This window comes from Vombatus ursinus, unplaced genomic scaffold (genome assembly GCF_900497805.2).
Source record: "Vombatus ursinus unplaced genomic scaffold, bare-nosed wombat genome assembly UNPS02014932.1, whole genome shotgun sequence".
Lineage (NCBI taxonomy): Eukaryota > Metazoa > Chordata > Mammalia > Diprotodontia > Vombatidae > Vombatus > Vombatus ursinus.
The window spans coordinates 8,711,850-8,728,297 of record NW_020954710.1 but is presented as its reverse complement, the minus strand read 5'-3'; the positions used below and the strand labels follow the sequence as shown (position 1 = coordinate 8,728,297).

At 42.2% G+C, this 16,448-nt stretch overlaps 1 protein-coding gene across 2 annotated transcripts in view; it reads left to right on the top strand.

Annotated features, from left to right (window-relative positions):
- Positions 1 to 16,448, top strand: part of SLC45A1 (solute carrier family 45 member 1) — a 45,240-nt gene that overhangs the window by 25,433 nt on the left and 3,359 nt on the right. The window contains exons 5-9 of one of the 2 annotated variants that reach the window (XR_003567490.1): positions 452 to 1,191; positions 7,289 to 7,442; positions 10,892 to 11,068; positions 13,602 to 13,807; positions 15,010 to 15,216. Coding sequence is in view for 1 of the 2 variants with exons in the window: in XM_027843814.1 (XP_027699615.1) it covers positions 452 to 1,191; positions 7,289 to 7,442; positions 10,892 to 11,068; positions 13,602 to 13,807 (1,277 nt within the window). In the remaining variant the exon portion in view is untranslated. The remainder of the gene's footprint in view (positions 1 to 451; positions 1,192 to 7,288; positions 7,443 to 10,891; positions 11,069 to 13,601; positions 13,808 to 15,009; positions 15,217 to 16,448) is intronic. The other variant, XM_027843814.1, reaches the window with a different exon arrangement.

Here is a 16,448-nt window from a genome sequence, read left to right as displayed (position 1 = left end):
AAAACACAAATAGGGTCAGTAAGAGTCGTGCATGATGAAAACGAATGAATAACAACAACAAAACCATGCTCATATTCATACCCTCCCATTTGTTTAGACATTTTCCAAATGATGTGGTCCTGCTTTATTTCCAGGTTGTTGCTATCACAAAAAGTGAATATTTTTACATACATGGGACCTTTCCCTCTACCTTTGACTTCATAAGGAATATAAACTGTTTTCTCCTCTCCTCCCCAACCCTTCCTTTCCTGCCTCTTTCTTCCTTTCTCACTGCTTTTCTCCTCTCCTCTCCTCTCCTCTTCTCTTCTCTTCTCTCCTCCTCTCCTCTCTCCTCTTCTCCTCTCTTTTCCTCTTCTCTCCTCTCTTCTTTTCTCTTCCTGTCCCCTCCTTCCCACTTCTCCTCTTCCTTCCTTGGCAAGGAAAGGTATTTAAATCCTATTTCTCTCATCAGGTCTTGGAGGAGGCTTTGGATATGTCGTTGGAGGAATAAACTGGGACAAGACCAGTTTCGGCAGAGCCCTGGGGGGGCAGCTGCGAGTCATTTATGTCTTTACTTCTGTCACCTTGAGTATCACCACAGTGTTGACGCTCATCAGCATTCCAGAGAGGCCCCTGAAGCCCTTTAGCAAGAAGAAAACTGTGATGAAGAGCCCAAGCCTTCCTCTTCCTCCTTCTCCCCCTGTTTTGTTCGAGGAAGGCACCACTGACAATCTTGGCTCTCAGAATGCAACTCATTTATATGCCAGTTTTACCAGCCCTATTTCTCCTCTCAGCCCTCTCACACCCAAATATGGCAGCTTCATCAGCCGGGACAATTCTCTGACCGGGATTAATGAGTTTGCTTCTTCCTTTGGAACTTCTAATATTGACAGTGTACTCATAGACTGCTTTACTGCGGGGCATGATAACTACCTGGCCCTACCCGCTAGCTTACCCAGGCAGACCATCAGTGTCAGCTTCCCAAGGGCCCCTGATGGCTTCTATTGTCAAGAAAATGGAATTCTGGAAAGAGGGGCAGTCTCAGTAAGTCGTGCGCCAGAAGGAGATACGTTAAGGGTGGGCTCTTTGGATGCTCCAAAGCCTCGATCATCTGGGATTCTGAAAAGGCCTCAGACATTGGCCATCCCAGATGCTGTAATAGGAAGTTGTCCAGAAAGTAGCAGGAGAAGGAATGTGACCTTCAGTCAACAGGTAAGAGCAAATAAAGGGAGGGGAGAGGAAGATCTAACAGCATTTGTTAGTGAACATGATCTACTAGAGCTATTATTTAGGAATTACTGCAGATGAAGCATGGATGGAACTTGAAAAAGAGGAAAAATGAGCTTCGATATTAGGAAAAACTACGAATTCGAGCTGTGCAAAAGTGAAGGGCTGCCTTAAGAAGTAGTGGGTTCCCTTCATGAGAGGCCTCAAGCAGAGGCTGCAGGCTCATTTGTCAGGCATAGTAGAGTGGGAATTCATTTTTCAGAGTTGGGTGGGACCAGAGAACGTCTGAGGTCTTTTCTGCCTCCACAATTCTATGAGGCTGTGAAAGTAGCATGAGCTGCTACAGGAAGGAGTGAGGCTCCTCCTCCCTGCCAGTCCTTGAGTGAAGGAAGTTTGGCCCGTTAACTGTTGGGTATAGTGGAGAGGCCGGAACCAAAACTAGGTTAAATTTATGGGGTGTGAAAGTCGATGCCCTCCTTCAGCAGCTAAGAGGAATGGAGTTTAAAGCACCTCATTACTTTTTTGTAATTGAAATTTTTTTCAATTAAAAATCAATTTTCTCTCCCTCCCGTCCTCTACCATTGGGAAAAACAAAACCAAACCTTTATGACAAACATGCATAGTCCAGCAAAACAAACCCTTGCATTGGCCATGTCCCAAAAGTCTTATATCGATCTCACCCTGCACTTTGAGGGATCCCCTCTCTGTCAGGACAGCATTTGGCTAGACTTTAAGAATCTGAGCATTTGGCCAGATTTTACCATCTTAATGGAGACAAGATGGACCTTATATAGAGAAAGACTGTGGGAGGGATCCAGGAGTGGCCAAGTAGTCTGGGGTGACTGGAAGATCTGGATGGGAGTGGCCAGTAAGCTGGGGTGAAGGGAACTAGGGAGAATGGAGTCTAGATAGGATTAAGGGTGGGAAGTGACCAGGGGCTATCGAGAGGTAACAGAACAGAACTGGGAGATTGGGAGTTTATATGGGAATTATAGCCTCAGGTGAACTCCAGAGATTTAGCCAGGTGGGAAAGTCCAGGTTTTTTCCTTTTTGGGGTCCAGATCCCAAAGACATGGTCTTTTCCTTTTAGGGGTTCAGATCCCATCCCCATCATTCCCCCCTCAAACAAATGGGACCCAAATTCTTTTGGGGTAAGGGACGAAGGTCTTGGCTTCTGAAACTGCTTCCTGCTGGCAAGGGGTGTAGAGCTGTCACTGCCTCGAGGGAGTCCCAAAGAAGAGGTTGACTGGAACCGAGGACAGGCTGCATCCTGGGGATGATGGAGGGACATTGGCTGGTACCCGCTGTTTGCTACTAACTGTAGGTGAATGTCCTGTTGTCTGGAAGACATCTGACAGAAAAGACTGCAGGGCCAAGATATAGGGAGATGTAAAGGTGTAAGAGCCCCATTAAAATCATTTACATTTGACCTGCAGGGTTATCTGATTTTGTTGCTTTTTCTAAAGTTTAAGTAACACTTTGGCAGGTAGAAGTTTTCCATCATTGGGTTCAATAGTTACACAAATGAATTTGCCAAGAAGACTGACTTTCACTTCAATTATCATTGAAATTCTCTTTCCCAAACCAAACACAAGATGTTTCTGATTTAATTTCAGTTGTTTGGGGGTATTGAATGACTGCACATTCAGGTCAAAACAGCAAGATCTCATACACTTGCATTGATCTTTTACTGACCACTTGCTCTGACTGTAGAAATTTGCTATAAAAGGATAAAGCAGGGACTAAACTTAGAGCTCAAATATGACAGGATAAAACATTCTTAGCTCTGTTTGGATTCAGATAATTCAGTTTTCCAACCATGCAGTATCAAATCCACCGCATAGCCAGACTCAGGAATAGCCAGGTGGGTAATTTTCCTTTTCAAAGGAACAAAATGGGGAAACTGAGCCAGCAGAATCCCATCTTAGACTGAGACTAAAATTGTCCTCTTAGCTTTTCCTGATGCTAATTTCCCACCAGTTTCATATTCTCGCTGAGTAGCTTGTGCCATTTCTCTCAGATAGTGGATTATTGATTATCAGTGGATGACTATGATCCATCAGACAACTCAAAATAAAGCGGGAGAGGGAATTTTTGTTCAAAAGGGTTGGACAGGATGACCTTTGGGTTCTCTTCCAATTCTGAGATCCTGTTCGAGTCTATAAAGTGGCAGCTGCCATACTGTAAGTAGGTATTAGTAATTACATGTAAAAAAAAAAACCCAGAAAGTCTTGTAAATGGGAAACTCCTAAACTCCTATAAAGAGTTATGCAGGCTCAACATTTGTCTAGAGGTGTGTTAGCCTTTTATCAGGCTGACTGGATGACCAAAATGAATATAATTCAATAAACATTTATTATGAGTCTACTATAAGCAAGTTACTCTTATGCTCTGGGGAAACAGAAATGAGATTGAAATAGTTCCTGCCCTCCAAGAGCTTACAAATGCATAAACGAGTAAGTGAAAAGTATACAGAAAGTGATTCAAAGTTCCTTCATAAGGGAGAGAGAGTGCTAATGGCAGGGAGCTTTGGAGAAAGCTTAGGATACCACTGGGCAGGAGGGGAGGGAATGAGCAGACTGGAGAGGCCACTTCCATGGAGGCACAATGCCAGAACATGGTGGATCATGGAGAGGGATGGCTGGCAGTTGAAGAGTTAGTGAAGGTAAAGAAATGAAATTAGGATGGGATTGTGTTCCTAATGCCAAGAGGAAGAAATCATACTTTATCTTTTGGACCAGAGGGAGACCACTAAAGTGTGGTGACCCAGCTGGTCAGAGATGTGTCTTAGTAATATTCATTTGGCAGCTGTATAGAGGATAGATTGGTGAGCAAAGAGACTAGAGTCTGGAAGATGAATTAGTAGTCTATGATAATAGATAAAATGAGATAAAATTTAAGCATTGCAAACTCTAAAGTGCTATAGAAATGCTTATTGTTATTGTTGTTAATTATCCAGGTGAGAGGTGATGAGGGCCTAAAATTGGATAGAGGCTTTGTGAATGGAGGAAGGAGCTGGAGGGGAGAGATATAGGAGCAACTTGATGACTTATTTGATTGGGATGTGGAGGGAGAGAGAAGAGTTAAGGATCAGTACAGAGTTAGGAAGGTGGGTGACAGGAAGGATGATGGCATCCTCAACAGAAATGGGGAGTATTGGAGGAGGGATAGATTTGGGGGAAATAAGTTCCTTTTAGGGCATGTTGAGTTTGAGACACCTATGGGTCATCCGGTGGAGATGTTCAGCATCAAGGAACTCAAGGAACTCAAGAAAGAGTGTGGGGCTGGATTTGGGAATCGTCTTAAAGGAGATGATCATTGAACCTCTGGGATGTGATTAAGACACTGAAGGAGAATGTAGAGGTAAAAGGGCCTAGGGCAAAGTGATCAACCTTTAAAATGCTGGCATATCTGAAGAGAACGCCAGTAAAGGAAATATACCCTAGAAAAGTTGTTGGGTTTGTGATGGAATATTTTAGGACCTTCATTTATTTCTTGAGCTGACCATCAGATATCTTGACCATGGGTATATTTGGCTTATTATTTGCCCTTTGTTCTCGAAGAAGACCAATGACATCACAAGGTCTTAGAAAAGGCAGTAACCCCAAGAGATAAAAATTAAGAATCCTACATATAAAGACTGAAGGAATCAGTTATCTCAAGTACCTACCATTAAGTCCCTGAAGAAAATGAGCGATGCTTGGAAGGGTGGTGAGTTGAGGTCTTTTTTCAGGAAGATAAAGCAACTCTCAGAAGAGGTCAACCTCTATTTAAGTGCCTGTTGGCTGGGAGACAAGAACACAAACTAAATTCTGGGTTTTATTTTGCCTCTGGATATGACCTTGAACCACTGGATATAACCTTGAGCAAGTACCTAAAGAGGAGGTGGGGCTTGAGGTGAGCCTTGAAAAAAGTTCGAGGTTCCAAGAAGAAGGAGAGGATTCTGGGCCTGGAAGATGCCCTAGACAAAGGTCCAGAGCTGAGGGATGGAATGTTGAGTCTTGGGAATAGTTAGGAAGCCCATGGGGATGGGGGAGGGAGAGGGATCATGTGAAGCAGTGATTTCTTATGGATTTTGACCTTCAGGGACCCAAGGTCATGGTTCTGCATTCAATGACCCTGCAGTAACTGATAAACTCTGCCACCCCAAGTATGACAATGATACAAAGGCTCATACTAAAATTTGTGTCTGGATGCCAATTTGAAATGTCAACACTGCATGTCCCAAGGTGGATAAAGGCATGGTCCTTACGGAGGAGGACCTAGGTTTGTAAATTATCTCTGCCCCTAAGTAGAAATACAACCCTGGACAACACTTCATCTCTCTGGGTCCCAGTTTCCTTATTCATAAAATAAAGGGGTTGGATTAGCTGATCTCTAAATTCCCTTACAGCTCTAAATTGTAGTCCCCCCTCCCCAATATCTGCTGACTCTTAAGTTGATTTAAGACCTGAGTTCAAATTTGGCCTCATATTCGTAGTAGCTGTGTGACCCTGGGCAAGTCACTTGACCTGTTTACATCAGTTTCCTCATCTGTAAAATGAGGATTTAAAAAAAAAAGCATCTAACTCCCAGGATTGTTTTGAAGATGAAATGAAATGAAATAATATTTGCAAAGTGATTAGGGATGTGCCCAGTGCTTGTTGAGTGCTATATAAATATTAGCTATAAGCAACAACAATAATAATTATTGTCATCATCATCTCAAAGAGTCACAAAACCTCAGACTTGGAAGGGACCTCAGTGGGTACCCTTCCCTGTAAAAGAAGGCCCTCTACCATGTTCCCAACAAGAGTCATTCAACCTCTGCTTGGAGCCCTCCAATGAGGGGACCCCACCACCGCCCAAGGCAGCTGATTCCGCTTTTAGGTAGTTCCGATTGGCAGGCAGTTTTCCCCTTATATCAAAAGGCTAAATTGTTTTCTTTGCAATTCCCCTCTCCCTCCCAATTAAGGCACTTAATTCTATCTTCAGAATCTAAACAGAATAAGCTTAATTCCTCTTTCCTGCATTCTAAGCTTTTTTTAAGACAGCTAGGTGGCACAGTGGATACCCTGCCAGGCCTGGAGTCAGGAAGACCCTGGACCAGTCACTTACCCTTGTTTGCCTCAGTTTCCCCATCTGTAAAATGAGCTGGAGAAGAAAATGGCAAACCACTCCAGTGGTCACAAAGAAACTCCTATACAGGGTCATGAAGAGTCAGACATGACTGAAATGAATCAACAACAACATGGTGGTTCTCCCCCACTACTCCCCTCAAGGCTTAACATCCCCAGTTCCTTCAACTGATCTTTATATAGCATAGATTCTAGTCTCTTCACTATGATGGTGACTTAAAATGTTTCTCCCCTCTTTGATTCTCTGTAATGCTGAAGGTCACTTAACCTGAAGACCTGGGTTCAAATTGTGGCTCTCCTATTTACAAGTTGTGTGACCTTGAATAATTCACTCTGTTTCCTCATCTGTAAAATGATGGGGTTGTACTAGCTGGACACTGGGGTCCCTTCCAACTCTAAATCCTTCCATCCTAGGTCTGTCCTTTTCCAAATAGCAAAAGAATACTGGAATGGCCTCTAGAGGGCGCGTAAGCCATCACCTGGTCTGCGTGTTCTCATCTCCAGTCCCTTTTAGCTCCAAATCTCTGAAACTGTTAGCAATGAGTTCATGCTGGGATGGGGAGCCTGCGGCCTCGAGGCTGAAGTTTGACTGAAGTCAAAGGGCTGCACTTGAGGACCTAGAGGGCCACATGTGGCCTCGAGGCCGTGGGGTCCCCATCCCTGATAGAGTGTCCTGGATCCCTCCCACACATGTGGCATGGAAGCTTTGACCTGCTTCCTTTCTGACTTGGGCTGCTGCACTCATTGGGTAGCCTGGTCCTCCCCCAGCCCTGCTTTTGTGCTCCTGCAACTCAGAGCTCCCATCTCAAGTGGCCACCAACCTCCCTGGGAGCACTCTGCCCAGTCTTCTGATTCTAACCTCGTCCTCCATTTTCTCCTGATTTCCTTCGAATGAGTCAATCCTTTGGCTGTGATGATGGACAGTCTCACCGCTTGCTTGATTTTTGTGCTTTTATTCTTTGCAGGTTGCTAATATTTTACTCAACGGTGTCAAATATGAGAGTGAGCTGAATGGCTCTGGGGAGGTCTTGGAGCAGTCACTTTCCATGCGGCGTCTGTGTTCTACCATCTGCCATATGCCGAAAGCTCTTAGAAATCTCTGTATCAACCATTTCCTGGGTGAGTGCTAACCGCATCATGGCTAAGGAAGAAAGGGGAAGTCCTGACCATAAAGATGATGTTCAAGGTGGCCCCCCCCCATGGAAAGTCCTACCATTAAAGTTACTCTCTGGAGTTCATGGGATTTAGGTCTGGAAGAGACTTCAGAAGTCATGGGTTTGTAGATTTTGAGCTGGAAGGGTCTCAGAGGCCATCTGGTCCAATCTCATTCGACAGATGAGGAAGATGAGACCTCTGACTTGCTCAGAGGTACACAGGTGGCAAATGGCAGAATTGGGATTTGAATCCAAGTCCTCTGCTTTTGAATATACTTTTCTTAAGGCACCATCTCCAGAAGGTCCCCTTTAAATCATTTTAGGCAGCTGGTTGGCATAGTGTGGATAGAATACTGGATAGAATTCAGGAAGACCTGAATTCCAATCTTGCCTCAGTCACTAACTAGCAGTGTAACCCTGGAGAAGTCACTTAACCTCTGCTTGCCTTAATTTCCTCATATATAAAATGAGAATAATAATAATAATAACACCTATCTCTGTCTTGTTTTGAAGAATTATATATGTATTTAAACCATTTTGGAAACCTTAAATACTTATATAAATGCCATTATTATTACTAATTTTTCAAAGTAGCTAGCTGAAACTATGGTACAGTGTCATTGTTGAGTGGCAAGGTTATGAAAAAATTAAGAGGCGGGTGAGTCTGAAACCAATACAGCTCCATTTCCAGGTTCCCCTGCCCCTTCTGAGTCCCTAAGAGGGAGGTACCTATTCCTAAGTTGATTAGTAGGACGTATAAGAATCAATGATAAATTTTTATTTTTATTTTTCACTTTTGCTTTGGGCCAAACCAATATTAAACAATTATAGATGGGCAAGGGAGCTACAGCTTTAGTGTGTGAGATGACAAGCAGGTACCCAAGACATTCATATAAAAATATAATAAAAATAAAATGTTTTGGCCTCTTGCAGATTAAAACAGCCAGTTCACCCCTCTGATGCTTACTACCTATATGACCTTAGGCAAGTCACTTAATAGGAGCTAGCATTTATATAGCCCTTTAAGGATTGAAAAGAGCTTTACATATGTTACCTAATTTGGTCTTCACAACAACCCTATCTATGAGGCAGGAGCTATTATCTTCTACATTATGACAGGTTTATTTGGCAACAGTAACCTACCACACGAACTTGAAGGGAGATATTTTTCTTTTTCCTATAACAAAATATACATATACATACAAACATATTATATGCATATATATATGTTCTTAACATATATACATATCTGTTCAGCTATTTGTTTGCATATTTGCTATTTTTTTGCATATAGCTTTTTTTTTACAGTTGAGGAAACTGAGGCAGATAAAGTGAAATGACTTGCCCGTGGTCGGACAGCTAGTAAATGTCTGAGGCTGGATTTGAACTCTGTCTTCCTGACTCCAATCCTGGTTCTCTATACACTGAGGCACCATCAGTTGCCTAGCATTTGAAAATTTTTAAGAATCCCCAAATCTCAGAGCTGGAAGGGCCATCAAAAGTCCTTTCACCTGAGCCATGCAACCCTCTTTGCATCATCCCAGATAAGTGACCCTAAAGCCTTTATTCAAAAACTTCAAGGGAGTTGGGTCCTTGTACCTCTTCAGGACTCCCGTTCCCCTTTCTGATAGCTTACTATTTTGAAGTTCGTTTGTTTTTTTTTTTTTTCCCTGCCATCAAACCCAAACATTTGCTCACTGTTGTGCCTACCCATTATTTCCTCTGGGCCAAGCAGGATAAATCTGAATCCTCCTTCCACTTGACTGGGAAGGGAAAGGAATAAACATTTATATAGAGCCTACTATGTTCCAGCTGCTGGGCTAAGCACTTTTTACAAATATTATCTCAATTGACTGTTCTTCATATGCTTAAAGACAACTATCATGTCCCTCTACCAATTCCCCCCACTCCCTTGGGCAAGTCACATAACCTTTATGAGCCTCAGTTTCCTCATGTGTAAAATAACTTAATGGACTTGATAACTTCTAAGATCCCTTCCAACTTTATGTTCATTTCTCCAGTGGGGGACATGTTTTCTCTTCTCCATCCTAAATATCCCCAGTTGGGGCAAATAAATAAATAAACAAACAAATATGCAAACAAATAAATAGCTGAACAGATATGTATATATGTTAAGAGCATATATATATGCATATAATATGTTTGTATGTATATGTATATTTTGTTATAGGAAAAAGAAAAATATCTCCCTTCAGGTTCATGTGGTAGGTTACTGTTGCCAAATAAACCTGTCACAACGTACAAGTTAGGTGAAAAACCTAGGTTTATATGCTTAAGCACAGGTTCAAGGGGTAGAAAAATAACCCTAAACCAAGATTAGGATTCTAACAAGGCTTTTTATAGACAAAAATTACCTCAGAGGAAGAAATTTTTTTTTATGTATAGCAATTCAATCTTCTTAGACCATAAAATTGAACAGATTTAGTTAAATGGTATCTCATCCATCTCCTAAGGAAACAAATCTAATTAAAGATATTCTATGGGTAAACTAAATCAGGTTACAGATTAAACTGACTACATTGAGAGAGTTCACAATGGACTGATTGAGAGGAGGAGATTTATATGTCACAAAGATAACCAAAGGTGGCCAGGAGAATCCTTCCACAGATAGTTACATAAATCACTTTAGGAAGCTCCAACTCCCTTTTGGTTTCTTATCTCAAGAATGTCAAAAAGTCCTCCTTTAATACTATCATTCTATGAGTCAGAATTTTAGCTAGGTGAGGTTAATATGAACAGGAGACAGGTTTCAGTTAGCCAAAGGTTCCAGGAGGAATGACATAATAAAATAAAATACAAAAATTCTCATAACAGTATCTTATGTGCAGTGGTTACACATTTGTTGAATCCCTCTTCTATGGGATAGCTTTTTAAGTACTTGAGACAGTGGTTTCTCCCTTCTCCCTTTCTCTTCTTTTGCCTAAATATCTCTACTTCCTGCACAGATCTTCATGGACTTTCACCATTTGCATGTTCCAAAATGAAGGCATTGGATGAAGAGGGAGTGAGAAAGGGGCAGTACTATATAATTAATGATACACAGATGGGCATAAGAAGCCCTTCTCCGTGTGACGTGGTGGGGAAGGGCCTACTATGTGCCGGGCATTGTACTAAGCACTTAACAAATATTATCTCATTTGATCCTCACAACAATCCCAGGAGGTGGGGGTGGGTACTGTTACTATTCCCATTTTACAGATGAGGAAACTGAGGCAAACACAGATTAAGTGACTCACCCAAGGTCATACAACTAGTAAGTATCTGAAGCCAGATTTTTAAATCAGTCTTCCTGATTCCAGGCCCAGTGTTCTATCCACTGCGTTACCTAGCTACAGGGTGAGAGAGTAGGGTTCCTTTATCAGAAGCTTTTTCTACTTGTGTCTTTTCTCATAGGGTGGCTCTCATTTGAGGGCATGCTGCTTTTCTACACGGACTTTATGGGTGAGGTGGTCTTCCAAGGGAACCCCAAAGCCCCTCACACTTCAGAAGACTATCAGAAATATAATGCTGGAGTCACCATGGGATGCTGGGGGATGTGCATCTATGCATTCAGCGCAGCATTCTATTCAGGTATTCAGTGCAACCACGAGACCCAAACAATGTTTGTTGTTGCCTGCTATGGACCAGGTACTGTGCTGGGTGCTGGGGAGACCCAAGACAAGAGTAAAGCAGACCCTGCCCCCAAGGGGCTTGCATTCTCCCAGGGAAAACACAGACACAGATGAGTCAACATACAAATATGCAAAAGTGATTTGGAGGGTGGGATGAAACCCTAATAACTGGGGGTGGGGGAGGGGTTCAGGAAAACTCTCTTATGGGAGGCAGCTTTTAGCTTGAGCCTGGAAGAGAGCTAGTGAGCCCCAAGAGGTAGAGTTGAGGAGGGAGAGTATCCCAGGCATGGGAGCCAGCCCCTGCAAAAGCAAGGAGATGAGAGATGGAAAGTCAATTGAAAGGTGTTGAGAGTAGCAGTTTGATTGAAATGGAGGACAAGTGGTCAGACTAGAAACATGGTTTAGAACTGTATTCCAAAAGGCTTGAAATGCCAAACAGAGGCAATAAGGATGGCATATCAATAGATAGATTGATAGGTAGATAGTTATATAGATAATCTATTCAAAAGGAAGTAATAATGATAACTAACATTTATAGAGAGGAAAGTACTTTACAAATATTATCTCATTTGATCCTCATAACCTGGGAATTAGGTGCTACTGTTAACCTTTCTTTACAGATGAGGCCGGCAGGTTAAGTGACTTGCCCAAGATCATACAGCTAGGAGGTGTTTGGGGCTAGATTTGAATTTGGGTCTTTCTCCCTCCAGGACTGGCACTCTACTCTATCCACTACCCCACCTAGCTGCCTCCAAAAAGGTTAGGCTCCAGATATTTTTGAAATTTTGTGTAACATTTAGCTGGGCACTGAGACACTTTAACAGTAGGTCTATTTGTGCCGTTTATTAAACGTTCCAGACCATTTGGAGAAGACACAGCTTCTTTTGACAGTTTTCTTTTGTACTGATTTCACTTTAACTTTAAAATGATAGATTTAACACCTTTTCTAAACAGTCTCCTCTTGAAAAAAGACTATCAACATTTTTTGTTGTTTTAAACTTTGCCTGCTGCTATCAGTGGGAAATCTAGACTAAAACTATATAAATGAGTTGTCAGTACTAAATTTTCAAAATTATGTTCTATATTACTATAGCTATGAATTAGTATTATTGGGGGCAAATATTTTTCATTTAGTGAAAAGTTTGATAGAAGACCATTCTATGTTAAATGATTTGTTTGAACACACATGCAGTTCTCTATTTTTAGTTTTGTTGAGACACTTCTGAATTATTTCAGATTAAACAACCGTGAAAGTAGGTACATTACAAATGAAATTTAATAGGATACATTTTAAAATGCATTGTAATAAAGTATGTTGTTATTCTCAAAATACATTCCAATAAAGTAAATGTATTTTTGAAATCCTGTAATAAATAAATAAATAAATCTTAATCCTTTGACCTACAAAAAAAAAATTCCCTTGTTAGGTAGCACAATCAAACACTGATCCCATAGATAGATGGAGGTGGAAGTTTTCTTCAAAGTGTCTTTGCAGGTAGAGAAAAGTAATAAATATATTTTAAAAAACCTAATAAAATAAAATCTTATAAAATCTAATGTTTGCATTCTGCATGCAAAACTGCTGCTGAGGATTCTCATCAAGACAAGATGAAAAATGAACTTGACATGAAGTTGATAAGGGATGTTCCCATATTATAAAACTGGTGACCCCATTACTACTTGCAATAGACAGGGTACCCTAATTTTTACAAATGGAGAAGGCATAGGACTCTTGGAAGGCAGTGACAAGGTTTACGGTAAAGATATAAATGGTCCTTTTTACACTTAGACCCCAAAGGCCATTCAACCACTGATGACCCTCAGGGCTGACACCTCTGCAGTGCCAGCATCGAGGGGAAAGCCGGCCTTGGTCTCAGTCTGTTTCTTTCTGTGACTCCCAGTACAAAAACTTTGAGCAGTTGAGGTTTCAATAGGAAGTGGGGCTGTGGCAGTCGGCTCTTATTTGAAGTAAGCTTTTCAAAAAACTGCTACCCCACTGAATGAAGTGAATCATCTAATGCTTTCAATTTAATTCAATCTAACCAGCATTTATTAAGAACTACTTACTACATATGGTCCAGGCATTATGTCAGGCGCTAGGGAGACAAAAGAAAAAACTGAAACTCTTCCTGCCCTCAAGGATCTTACCTTCTACTGGGGGATGGGGAATTTATAAATTCCCATAATATACAAGGTCATTTCAAGGGGGTGTGGGGTGGACATTAAAGGCCTTGTGTAGGAAGTACCAGCTAAGCTATGCTTTGAAGGAAACTGAGGATTAACGAGAGTCAGAGATGAGAAGGGAATGTGTTCCAGGCACCTGTGAGATGTCAAGTACCAGGAATAAGAGGCAGTTTAGTTTGACTGCTACAGTCAAAGTGAAAGGGAATGATATGCAATAGTCTAGGAAAGGTAAGTGGGAACTGGGCTGAGGAGATCATGGGATGTTTTATGATTTCTGTGGTGGTTCACTATCTTTCTCTGTTTTGTAGCAATGCTAGAAAAGCTAGAAGAATACTTCAGCATTCGCACCCTGTATTTCATTGCCTATCTTGCCTTTGGATTGGGGACAGGTCTTGCCACACTCTCCAGGAATATCTATGTGGTTTTATCACTATGCATAACATATGGGATATTATTTTCTACCCTCTGCACCCTCCCCTATTCTCTGTTGTGTGATTACTACCAGAGTAAAAAGGTAAGTGGCACCCCACCCCACTCCCCTTCATATTCATGAACAATCTTAAAATGAAAACTTGTTTTACTTACGCCAATTTCAATTTCGCCAACTTTTTGGGATCGATCAATACACCAATTGATACATCTGAGTCTCGCCTGAGGCACACTGCACAGAGGGCTGCCTGGGGCTCACAGGGACCTAACCGACCTTAGTGTACAGAAAGCCTCAGAAGCAGGATTTGAATCCAAGTTTTCCTTCCTGATTCCAAGTAGAGCACTCTATCCACTACACCAAATGAAACAACATACGTAAAGTGCTTTGTGTACCTTAAAGCACTACATAAACAGTTGCTATTACTACTCTTACACCACATAGTCTTTCTAGGAGAGATACCACTGAAGTGGTTTCTCCTTTCCCTTTCCCTCTCTGGCCACTCTTTCTAGTTCTTTTGCCAGGCTCACTCTGGTGGCTGCCATGTTTGTGTAGAAGATTGAGTTGAGTGGGGTTGGAAGAAAAGGAAATCCTTTCCTTTCTGCTTCCCTCCCTCCCTCCCTTCCTTCCTTCCTCCCTCCCTCCCTCCCTCCCTTCCTTCCTTCCTCCCTCCCTTCCTTCCTTCCTATTTCTCCTCTAGGTTGTTACCTATCCATAATTACTTATATGTGGGAGCCTGAAACATCCTTTTCTGTGGAGCAATTTAGTGTTGCCAACCGTATCAACCTGGACTGGGGCTCAGATTCCCTTGCTTACCAAGTTCTGGCTTGGCAGTGAGCAGATGAGTCACCTATATAATACTGGGAAGCAGGGGTCAGCACCAAGTGGGCAGGTTTTATTCCAATACGCCATGTTACTTATGTTAAATAGAGGTTCTTCCAAGTGCTCAAGTATGGCAGTTATCTGTACAAAGGGGAAAGAAACAAAGAGATGCCTACCTGGGCATACCTGAATGTATTGTGCATGCCACCTGGTGGCAGAGGAGGATGCTCTGTTGCTCAAGCTTCAGCACATTGAAGAAAGGTGTCCCCCTTTTTGCTATGAGATTCACTCTTGGCAATCCCGGGCAAAGAGTGGGCAAGTTAATGTTGACTCTAGAAACAAGCCCAATTGTGTCAACTCAGCTGAAGCGGTGACTTTCTTTGTTGACCAGGCTGTCTGTAATGGCTGCTAGAATGTATAAGTGAACCCATTCTAATCACCCTGCTCTTTTGGCTTGATTTCTTCAGTGAGGCCACAATCCCATGTTGGCAACATCCAAGCACTTTCTTCCCGAGAGAGCCGGGTCATGCGAGGGGCGCTGACCTCCTCCTGAGCATTGCCCCTAGCCCAGGTGACACTGCAGCCCCCCCCTCCTGTTAAAGGAACACGGCTGTCTTCAAGAGACTCCGGCATACAGAGTAGTTGTGACTCTCTCCCTTGTAGTTTTAATTAATGTGAGTACCCAGAAGTCCTGATCACCTTAACCATTGGAATTGGATGTACCCAACCCTTAGCAGACAAAAATGCTGTTTCTTATGGGCTGTGTGGCTTGTGGGCTTCCAGGAGAGGCCATCAGCTCCCTCTTTTAGAGGTCAGAACAGAATCAACCACGAGCTTAGATTCTTCTATTAATAACATTGGGTTTCCAAGGGACACGTCAGAAAGTCTTCCAGCCATCTTCCCAAGGGAAGGGGTAGCTGTTTGCCTCTTCTAGAATGTGATTGTATTGACCTTGGTCATAGGACACAGCTCTGATAGAAGGCCCTTGGACAGTTTGATTTCTAGATTCCATAGTGACCCCAGTAGCAGCAGAGGCTTCTGGTTCTGGCTGCCTCACCCTCTGGGACCCATTCCTGGCTTAAGACGTTATTATTATCCTGCCCCTCTGAGGCAGAAATTCAATGCTGCTCTGACATGTATGCTTAATCATGCATGTGTTATATTAAAATGATGTAGAGAAAACTGGCTATTGAATGAAATAATATAGGCAAAACCTTTTGTAAACCTGTAAACCATTTGTAAATACATGTCAGTTATTAGGAAAGGTTTCTTCTCCATACAAATAGCTCGGCTAGGACAGCTCCTGGCTTCTGGGCACAATGTTGGCACCTAATTAAGGGTAACTGACTTCTTTCAGAGGTGATTTCGGCAACACTCATCATATGACCACAAGGCTGCTGGCGCTTGTCATTAGAGAAGATGGACTAGAAAGGGATGTTCAGGCAGTCTCTAACTTACCAATAGGATGTGTTCACAAAGTTCATCTGAAACTTGCATTTTCCCAAGGAAACAAATTGATAAATGGTGATTGATACCCTCAGCCATCCCAGGAGTTCATGACTTTTTGGTGTGTCCTAGACCCCTTTAGCAGACTGGTGAAACCTATGGACCCCTAAAGTGTCTAAACTCTAGCAGTGATAGCACCATTCTGTGGGTGCTAGGTCCTGGGGCAGAGGATCAATTGGTTTAGAAAAGAGGATGTGTGACTTTTTTCTAGTTAGAGGTTCTTAAAGACCTGTAGGAGTGAGGGAAGCCTGTGAACTTGTTTTTTTTAAAAAAAAAACAAAAACATTTTGATAACTTTATTTCAATATAATTGGGTTTTCTGTTTAATCCTATGTATTTCACTTGATGCATCTGAAAATATTATTCTGAGAAGGGGTCCCTAGACTAACTGCCTACCGGA